We start from the raw sequence: 10,821 nt of genomic DNA, 5'->3' as shown, positions 1-10,821 counted from the left end.
TGGGGTGGCTAGTGGGCGGGCACAGCAACCAGTGGGTGGGGCAAGGGAGGAGGCCCAGGCCTGATATGTGAGGGGCCCCAAAATTTCTGATGGTGGCCCTGTCCCCAACCTTTTTTGACCTAAGGACCACGTCAACATCAGCCAGTTTTTCCAAGAACTAGGTGAATATATGCCAGTCTCAAAATTTAAAGGCGTTATCAGGGAAAAAAAAATCCAAATGCGCTTTACGCACCTGGGGCTTTCTCCAGCCCCTTGCAGCAGACTGTCCCACGCTGTCACCTCCGCTCCCCGCAGCGCAGTTCTGCACCTGCACAGTGCGCCTTGGCCCACGTGGCCATGATTGACAGCAGCGCAGCTGCGCCTGAATATCGAGCGGCGAGAACGGGAAGGCGGCAGGGAGCAGAGGTGACAGCGTGGGAGTCAGCTGCAAGGGGCTGGAGAAAGCCCCAGGTGAGTAAAGGGCATTTGGACCCCCCCCCCCCAGATATATGGGCCCGATCCAATTCATTTTTTCTCTTAGGTGATATTTTCATCATATCAAAAATGCCTTTTAAAGGAAACCTGTAATATTAAAAAAAAAGTTTCACTTACCTGGGCCTGGAGCACTGGACGTCGACTTGCAAATCGGTGAAAGAGAAAGTGAGCCGCAGCTGGGAACCGGAGGATCGGTCCAGGACAGCGCAGACACAGGGTGGGGCTTCAGGGGGCTGCCAAAAGCCCCAGGTATGTGAAACTTTTTTTTTTTTAAACTCATTACAGGTTTCTTTTAAAGCCACCAGCACACCAACCAGACTTTTTCACCTACTCTTTGTAACTAATGCTGAAAAGTTATTTTAAAACAGATAAAAAAAAAATTCTCTCCTAGGAGAAAAGAGTTCAATCGTGTAACTCCGTATCTTTAGGCAACCGTCACCTCACCCAGTGACAACTACACTTTCATACAACAAAAACAAGTTGTGTGAAGTGAAAGTGCATGGGCACTACACCACCACTGCACACGTACTCACCACGGCATCCTCCTGGATATACAGAGGCAAGAATGATAGTTTATGTGGGATAAGGGTTCCACCACTCCAAAGTTCCACTCAAGAGGATCACAAAGTCTGCAGAGCCACGGCTGACAGGATTGCCTGGGAGTCTGTTCTAGAATAGGAAGCTTGGATTAGAAGCTGCAGTTGAAGCAGTGGCTCGAGAACCCCTTGTTTGTAACTTTGCTATATTGTATTCCATCAGCGTTTCCATCAGAGTGGACGCTTGGAATTATGGATCCCCCATCTCCCAATCATTCTTGCCACTGGATATCTAGGACAACTCCAGGGTGAGTACAGGCACAATGGAGGAGTGCCTTGCGCTAAACTGTTTTGAGATTTAGTGTTTATATTGTATGGTGGTGGAGTGGTCAACAAGAGAGGTGAAAGTTGCTTAAAGGAGTCCTCAGGGAAATTGTAATAAAATAAGTGCTACTGACCGGGTGCTTCCTCCAGCCCCAAGCTTCCAGCATGTCCCTCACCATGAACTACTGCACCTGCGCAGTACACTCCGGTCCACGTGGCGGTGATTGACAGCGGCGCACGCTCAGTACAGGCCGACCTGGAGGTCGCCTTGACGTCATCGCCGGGGACCGGGATAGAGCTGCAGCGAACGGCTGCGGGAAGGGACATGCTGGGAGCTTGGGGCTGGAGGAAGCCCCTGATCAGTAGCACTTATTTTATTACAATTTCCCTGATGACTCCTTTAAGGAGAGCCTGAGGTGGGCTTAAAAAAAAAATATATAGGCTACCTGATCCACAGGGCTGAGCGCAAAAACCGCCGCTCCTGTGGGCCACTATGGCCCACTTTCACTCAACGTGGCACGGAGAGACTGTCTTTCACAGCATGCAAGAAGGCGGCGGAGCAGCAGGGGGCCCAGCTAGGGGAAGAGAGCTGCCCAATGGCAGCTCTGGAAACCCTGCAGGAACGCCCCTGGCGGGCATTTTGAACATGGAATCTCCCCGTGTTTACCTCTGAGTAAGCAACAAATATTGTCGCTAATCTTGCAGGGCTATAGCACGGCTGTGTTTTGGGGGCGGGGGACACAGAGGCATGTCAGGAGGCAGAGAAGTCTGTCCCATAAGCCCCCCAAAAATCCACCTTGGGTTCTCTTTAAAGATATGGAGTTACACTATTGCACCCTTTTCTCTCTCTCCATACATATGTTGGCTATAGGAAAAGGAACATTGGAAACAGAAGATCCCTTTCTCCCTTCGTAGGAAATTTTATCCATAGACGTGTATGGTTAGGTTGTTTTTTTTTTTTTTACTTTTAGCTCTGTACGCTATATGTTTGCATCTTTCAAAGCTGGGTCTAGGCATAGAACTCACCAGCAAAGTGGGCAGAGGTAAATAAAAAAAACTGAACCTGCCCAGTCCCCTACAGCAGGGCTTTTCAACCAGTGGTACTTTGCTGTTGGGCAGGTGGTACACTCCGGGTTTGCCTCAGCTCCACCTCACTCACTTCTCGATGTGTTGCCCTGCGGCATACATCAGACCTCAGATCAGCGGTGAGGAGACAGCCAGGCGAAAGATTCACAATGACTGAGGGTAAACTTCAAATACAGAAAGTGTCATCACTCCACCAATGCCTTCTGCTATTCCCCTCCCATATGTCCCACCTTTTCTTAAAGTGAACCTGTAAGAAAAAAGTGCCCCGGGGGTATTTACCATGGGAGGCAGAAGCCTCTGGATCCTAAAGAAGCTCCTTGTCGGCATGAACGAATGCGCAGTAGCGGCTCTCCACCCAGGCTCTGGTGGAAACAGCCGAGCGTGATCGGGTCCAGGCACACTGGTGGTACTTTCAATTTTTAAATGCGATAAAAGTGGTACAATTCATGAAAAGGTTGAAAAGCCCTGCCCTACAGCATCTGGGGGGCTGGTCATACACATCTTGCAATCTGTACGGTACTCCCGCTCGGCTTATGTTGTCATCACTGCTTCTCATTTGGCGGTAACAGGAAAGGAAAGCTTCTGGTTTACATGTTTATTATGTTGCCATCAAAACTCAGATTACATACTAAAAAGCAATTAATACAAATGTACAGAAGTCCATCATCATTGCAGCAGGCTGTAACACCAACCACACCAGGGACACACGGTGACTCCACTTCATATTCCTGTCATTAAGTGCAAATTTCTCATTGCCTATGACCGTGGCAATACAAATATCACACTAACATTAAAAGCAATTCATACATGTGTAGCTTTTACACGGGTTTCTGCAAAGGTGTCAGTGACAATCGAATATATCGTGGTTCCGACTTGGAGAACGGTTATGCTGTAGAATGGGTTAGAGAACCTGGTCGCTCTACAGGATGCACCTCAGCTGTCTAATCACACCAAGCCTTAAACAATCCCACCTATACATGGTAATTCAGCAATAGAGATTGGCCCCACCTGATAAGATTTGTAAGGCTCTGATTTGCTGGTCATGATCATGTGTTGAACCAGGAAGTCATCACAGCAAACCAGAACATTGATCAGCTGGTAGGATTTGTAACATTCTTATTTGCTTTGATGACTTCCTGGTTCAACACGTGATTATGACCAGCAAATTGGAGCCTTGCAAATTTATCAGCTGATCAAAGTGATCACATGCTTTGCCTTGAGTTTTCCTAGGCAGAGCCATCCCTATTAAGCAACTGTTTCAGCTCTGACCTGAAAGTTGTGTTACATCTTCACAGCCTTCCTCAATTTTTCTTCCAATTTGAAGAAGATATTCTAGACTCAGAACATGCACGCTATGGAAATGCCAGAGTTGTTGTGAGGCCTGCAACATTATAGAGGAACTTCAGCCTAAACATACTGTCATTAAGTTACATTAATTATGTAATATAATCTCTAACCCTCCCTGTTTTAAAAGAACAGGCAAACGTTTGATTTCTTTTAAAAGGGAGGTGACAGGGAGCATATGAGAGTTCCAACTGTCCTTTGTCCCGATCACCCCTCCCAGCTGTGCGCGCTAGGCAACAAGAACAGCATCATCAGAAATACCATCATGCTTTGCACAGCATCAGGGGAAAAATGCCTGGGCAGATTCCTTTGATGGGGCGGAGCTTAGCTTCTGTGCAGCTACAAATGAGGCTTGGGTAAGAAAAAAGTTCTAATGCTGTCAAACACAAAGCCTTTTCAGTGCTGCTGAGTAGATTTTTAGTCTGGAGGTTCACTTTAAAGTGAAGTTTTGTCATATTTGATTTACTGCCAATTAAAAAGGTAAGGATATCACCCTCTCCATTACACTTGTTTTCAAAAACAAAACTCCAGGGTACATAGACTACACCTCCTACATAAGGGGCTTCTTAGAGGAGCCTATACACAGGAACCATAGTCACTTCTCCTACTCTTATTAAAGGAGAACTGGACTTTTAAAGTACAGTTCTTCATGGCCACCGACTAACTGGCTTAATTATAGTAAATGGCAGTCCTTAACAGAGATGTGGTTTAAGCACCATGGCCATCCCGTTTCTGTGACCGTACCAGCATGTTAAAGCAGCGATTAGTACTATACTGTGCATGCACAGGCTGCATAGCAGACGAGGACTACGCAAACAAGTTTATTTGTTAAGAGACTTTATTCACACATAAGTTTAAACAAAGGCATTCTCTTACAACCAAACTGCAACCACAACTTTTTTTTTCAGTGGTGAAACGTAACACGTCAGGTTTTTGTTGCCATCCACATCCACTCAGGAGCAGTTTCTTCTTGCTTCCCTTACAAAGACCCAACTAGAGGTCAATAGGAAATATCCCCATGGTAAGAGTAAATCACACTGTTGCATTCACAGGCGTCCCATTGGCAGATCTATCCCCAAATCTTGTTTTGGAGAAAACAAAAAAATATTTAGGAAGTTTCTTTCCATTTAGGACCTTTCTATGCAGGTAGCGACTTGTCAGAGAGGAAGAGAATTAGGCGGTATTCCCCCACCAACTGACAAAGGTCCTAAACCTACCCCACTTTTTTACCTAAACAAAAAAGTTCTGGCTGAAATTTCTCTTCAATATTCTTATTTGTACCAATTCTGTTTCCGTTTGTACAGTGTAATTGCGTTATAGTAGACTCCAAGGGACCAGGAAAAGTGGTTTACTATATCAGAAATTGTCCTAGAAATGGCCCAGCATGCCCCAGTACATTCTCTACTACAAAGGACCAACTCTGTCCTCCCATTGTAGGTACAGTACAAGCACTTGAACATTTGGTGAACAAAGTTAAGTATACCTTAGGGCTGCATAGCCAAGCTGGACAGATTGCTTGTACAGTATCAAGGGTTCCTTAAAAATTGCAGCCATCAATGAATGGAGGCAGCCACTCCCTTCCTGTGAGTGGCTCCAATACCTCCATGGGTGTCCCCGCCCATGGAGCACGTGTCCTGCAAAACTTTCTGCTCACACTTGAGCCAGTCATGAAGCCTCTCTTCAAAATGCAGCCAATCATGATAAGCCACTTGCATCTGTAATGTGAGTGGCTCCAAAACCTCTGCTGGCTGAACTTAGCACTCTCCTCAGTTTTTCAGCGAGTAGGCCCACTCTGATCTACACTACAAGTGAAGAAAGCCTGTACTGCGCTCCATGCACTACCAGGAGCATCATCGCTAACAAGGGAAGATACACCCGGGAGAGCGTACAATACCGTGGGAGGACTGAGGCAAAACTTTTATTAGTGATTGCAAAAATGAAGTAGTAACGCTGCATCCTTTTCTGCATTATTTCTCAGACAACATCATTAAGAGCAATACAAATCTGAAGGCTTTTCCAACTTTCAACACAGAATAATAATAAATAAAACGTCTCTTTACCGATTGTCTGACTCAGAATTTATTTTACAAAGTGACCTTTATCACTGGTGACAGGAAGAGAGTGAAAATATTCCCAATGAGGACCTAGACTGCAACAAAACTTGACAGCAATTCTTAGCTTTCCATGGCCTACCTAAACCTCAAATATAGGTTTTCGGCAGGGTTGCTCTCACGAGTGATTACTCGCGATTCAAATGAAGCTTAATTGGCGCAAGTGTGTGGTGGGGATATAAAGGGTTATTTACCCATAATTCCGCCATCCGCCCTGTGTTCCAAAGAGCTTGCACGCGTCCTATTGGTCGCATTGCAAGCCTCATACCGGCGCACTTCCTCCTTCTGGCCTATTTCTGGCTAGAAGGAGGAAGTGTGCCATCGTGAGGCTTGCAACGTGACCAATAGGAAGCGTACAAGCTCTTTGGAACACAGGGCAGAACGCGGAATTATGGGTAAATAACCCTTCGAATCCTTACCGCACACCTGCGCCAATTAAGCCTCATTTGAATCGCGAGTAATCACTCGTGAGAGCGTCCCTGGTTTCTGGTGGAGTTCGGCTTTGACAAAAGCTTAAATAAAATATGTGCATTGCAGAGCCTTAAGATCTGATAAAGGGCCATCATCAGAGGTAGCTGTATGGGATAGTGTTGGAAGCACAACCAGTCACTACTGAGGATCATAAAATCTCAGTGAAACAGCCAACATTGGCTCAACAGGATCTGCTATTTCAGAGGCTTACAAAATTTGTGGGTCGCGAATTATCCGAGCTGCAGATTGATTAATAAGAAGGTGGTTTATTAAAAGAGGAACTTTAGTGACACACCTGAATGTATTTACTTAGGATACTCCATGTTACAAGAAGCAATTCTGATGCTGAAGCCAGTGGTAATGTAACTATATTTGGCTGAAAATTGGTATGCAACTCCGCCCTCCTAGTGATGTTCAGCTTAGGCTATAATGTCCTGCACCCTACTCCCAGAGCACTATGGGAGATCATGATATTTCTACGCACTTCAGTGGAAAAAAAATCCTCTGCATTTGACCTTGCCAGCTTTAAAGGTGCGGACATCTGATAATTCTTAAAATATGCCGTAAATAGAGGTAACTTAAAATTCTACAATGGGAAAATATTGACTAAATCATGTATAAAGGACTATTGTAAAACTAAGCAATAATATTCATTAAGTCATAAACAATACAGTAAAGGCCATCTTTCAAATTAGTAGCTCCTTAATTTTACTTCCAGCAGAACAAAAATTTTAGGTGAATTTTCTGATTAAACACTAACTCCTGCAAACAGAGAAAAGTTTTCATGCCACATATAAGACCTCCACTGTTCTGAGCTGTGTTTGTTTAACTACATCAGAATGTAATTAGTCTCATCAGTAGCTATGGCATACAGGGCAGCAGCTCTGCCTGTACATGAAAAGGCTGAGGCTTTAACCCTTTCTACACTCCCTAAAAGATAATCCAGTTAACTTTTCTTTAGGATTTCCGTGAATTGTAATGAAGACTTTTTCCCCCCATAGATGTGATGTGGTATACAGAGGCGCCAATAGAGTAAAAAATTGCCAATTAAAATCAATAAAAGTGTGGGTGGTAGGGGTAGACCTACCCACCCAACAACAAACACAAGCACAGCTTCATGTATAATATAAGGCACATTTAATGAATACTCCCAATAAAATATACAGTTTGGCAAACTGTATATTTTATTGGGAGTATTCATTAAATTTACCTTATATTATACACGAAGCTGTGCTTGTGTTTGTTGTTGGGTGGGTAGGTCTACCCCTACCACCCACACTTTTATTGATTTTAATTGGCAATTTTTTACTCTATTGGCGCCTCTGTATACCACATCACATTTTGATCCACCTGGTGGATGGGTTTTTAACCCTTTTTTTCTATCTACGGAGAGCGACTTTTTTAGCCTGAGCGAGGAAAGGTCTAATCTCCTCGTCCGCGATTTAAGTGGTTGCCTGGACTCGGCAACCCAGACTTGTGAGTATATTTTCAATCATTTTGTATGCCAACTGTACCACAGTAATACACTATCGGGGGCTCTCGATTGTCTCTTCTTTTTCCTTTTTCCCCATAGAGGTCATCCTAATCTATTAGAGCAGACAGAAAGTTCTGAGTTAAGATTCACTTTAAGCATCAGTTGCCTAAACTGGTGCACTGCTATGGTAGAAGCACTAGATGGATAAATCGTACACATTTTGGTGGAGTTCTCTGACATTTCCATAAGCTGCAGTTACAGGTGACTGACTATGCATGGCAGGCCTTAGAATGTGAAGGGTGTTCAAACTCAGGCAACAAATTCATCCTCAGATCACATCAGCCCTGCTGTACATCAAAACTTGGAAGTAACTCTTCAACCTTAATCCGATACCATGAAAGCCATCCAATTAAATAAAAATTTAGGGAAAAAAAAAATCCTAAAATAAAATGAATTCATGCAGTACTGGCAGCGTCAGTGTTTGAAAGACCATAACATAGGAATATATTAGCTTTACTCTGTCCTTAACACAACTAAGAGCAAACAAGGTGACAGGAAGCTGCCTTAGGAACAACGATATTAACCACTGAGACGAACGTCACGAGATTTCCAGAGACGTTTAACTTTCGAAATGCCGAAGTTTGAAAACTGGTAAAAAAAAATGAAATAAAATAAAAAGTTGTGTTTTAGCTTTCACACAATACATACAGGTGTGTTGATTTACAGAAATTAAAAGGAGTTAGTGAAGGCTCATGCCATATCTAATAATGTAACTTACAACAAAAAAAAGAAAAGCGTTCCCTTTTCCCCTGCCGCGTTTTATAATCATTACTACCCGCAACACAACTTAAAAACACAAAACTGAAGCACAACTGAAAATTAAATACTACAGCTACGAGATAAAAGTGACACTTCACGGGGCAATCCGTCATCACCCCAGTTGCCCTAAACTTAACTTGTGTAGCACATCCAGGTGACCAAGGATGGCACCTTGTAAAATGGGCGTGGCCCTCACTGGTCAATCGCCATGTTGGTACTTTTATTGACGGTCAGGCAGGGGAAAGAAGTTTCTAACTTTTCATATCTATACAAATATTTAACCTATTAACAACCACGGAGGTTTCACATCACAGGCTGGAGCAAGGTAACCACAAGACACTCATCTGGTGTCGAGACACGTAACCTTGCAGCAGGTGCGATGGAAGACCTCCGTTAGTGGAAATGTACTTTTCTGGGATAAAACGCACAGGGCTGTGGTGGAGTTAAGCTTCCTGCCGCCTGTATTAGAAGTTATCATAGTCTTTTTTGTCTTTCTTTCCTTCAGCTTCAAAGCTGTCCACGCCATCGCTGTCTCTCCTCCTCTTGCGGTTGTTGTGGATGTTGAAGCGTTGGTTCATCTGGGACATCGGATCCATACCGAGGATCTTGTGGATTTGTCTAAATGCAAGAAGCCTCAATGCAAACTGGCAAGGGAGAGAGAGAAGACATGGGCACAGTGTGAATGATAGGCAGGGCAAGTCATAGTTCTCAAGTATTACAGGGAAAAAAATCCAATATATAGGTAATTTCAATGTGATAAATAGTGGTAAAGTTATTGGCAAATGAATGGGAGTAGCGCGATGTGAAAATTGCTATAGCTTTTAATGGGGGAAAAACACCTGTGGTAGGGAAAGGTTTAAATCAAATGACTACTGAAACTGTAGCGTTATTACCGTTTATATCAGATATTGGAAACTACAAACATCTCAGTGTCTTTTTCATGTTATTTGCAGCCACAATGCGTGTGCTCTTAACCTCCCTGGCGTTCAATTTTCCCAGGATTTCTGTGCAAAAAGTGATAATTTGTTTTTAAAACTTTGCAGGAGAGTATTGATGTGTACGCACGTTTATACTGTTCACAGCATGTTTTTATGGACGGATATATCTGTCCATATCCAAGATAAACTTTTACGCATTTCATAATTGTGTTCCTTTCATATATTTTATAGGGCATTCCTCAAGCCAAATTTTTGTTTTAATACTCCAATTCCCTATAAACTAAACAAGCCTAGCCCGCAGCTTTACCAGTGCCTTGGCACTCTCAGGCTCATGTAGCAAGGGCTTATGGGAGCTCAGTCTGGGCAGGAGGAGGTGTTACTAGCCAGAGATTTCAGAGGCAGAGGGGTGGAGGGAGGAGAGTGAAGTTTTCACAGGCTGAGGGCTGGAGATGCAGATAAGCCAGCCTCTGTGTGATGATCACAAACAGAACATGGCTGCTCTCATTGTATCACAGGAAGAAATAATCATACTGTTGATTTGCTGTGTAAACGATCTAAACTTTATATAAGATATATAGACAAGTTACTTGTTATAGTTAGTTTTTCATCTCGAATCCGCTTTAAAGGGAACCTAAACTGAGAAGCAAATGGATTTTTCCTATTAAAATACCAGTTCCGACTATTCTGCTGATCTAATACTTTTAGCCACAGCCCCTGAACAAGCATGCAGATCAGGTGCTCTGACTAAAATCAGACTGGATTAGCTGCCTGCATGTTTCACGTGTGTGATTCAGCCATTACTGCAGCCAAACAGATCAGCAGGAATGACCAGCAATTGGTATTGTTTAAAAGGAAACATTCATATCTCTCTCAGTTTAGGTTCCCATTAAACAGCTGCAAGTGCGTTTATTTCAATAGAGGTTTCAATAATATGCCTTGAGAAATACAATTAGAGGTCTCGCATTTGCAATACCTGAGATAAAAGTTATAAACGTTACAGTAGTGGCGACTTTTACTGAGGATTTTCAAGCACCTATCATCTTACTACTATTGTCGCTTCCTATTGGTCAGACACCAGTAAGCTTGCAGAGCTAACCCTTGTTACAGCAAAGTTCCCTGTATCCGATGCAGGCATGGATTGCCGAAAAAGCACAAACCTACCCCGTGTAGCAGAAAATTACAGAGCCTCCAAGCTCCGCCTTCTACCCTTCCTGTAATTCCTAGTGTCTTTCGGGAATCCTGTG

General features: G+C 43.6%; 1 protein-coding gene across 2 annotated transcripts in view; it reads right to left on the bottom strand.

The window, feature by feature from the left end:
- Window positions 1-9,082: 9,082 nt before the first annotated feature.
- The window catches only part of ZFR (zinc finger RNA binding protein), a 95,356-nt gene continuing 93,617 nt past the window's right edge, over window positions 9,083-10,821 (bottom strand). For both annotated transcript variants that reach the window (XM_068251252.1, XM_068251254.1), the window contains exon 21: window positions 9,083-9,283. In XM_068251252.1, coding sequence (XP_068107353.1) covers window positions 9,104-9,283 — 180 coding nt within the window. In that variant the 3' untranslated portion in view covers window positions 9,083-9,103. The remainder of the gene's footprint in view (window positions 9,284-10,821) is intronic.

The sequence above is a fragment of the Hyperolius riggenbachi genome, chromosome 1, assembly GCF_040937935.1.
Source record: "Hyperolius riggenbachi isolate aHypRig1 chromosome 1, aHypRig1.pri, whole genome shotgun sequence".
Lineage (NCBI taxonomy): Eukaryota > Metazoa > Chordata > Amphibia > Anura > Hyperoliidae > Hyperolius > Hyperolius riggenbachi.
The sequence above is the reverse complement of the archived record's forward strand: the minus strand, read 5'-3'. Positions and strand labels throughout refer to the sequence as shown.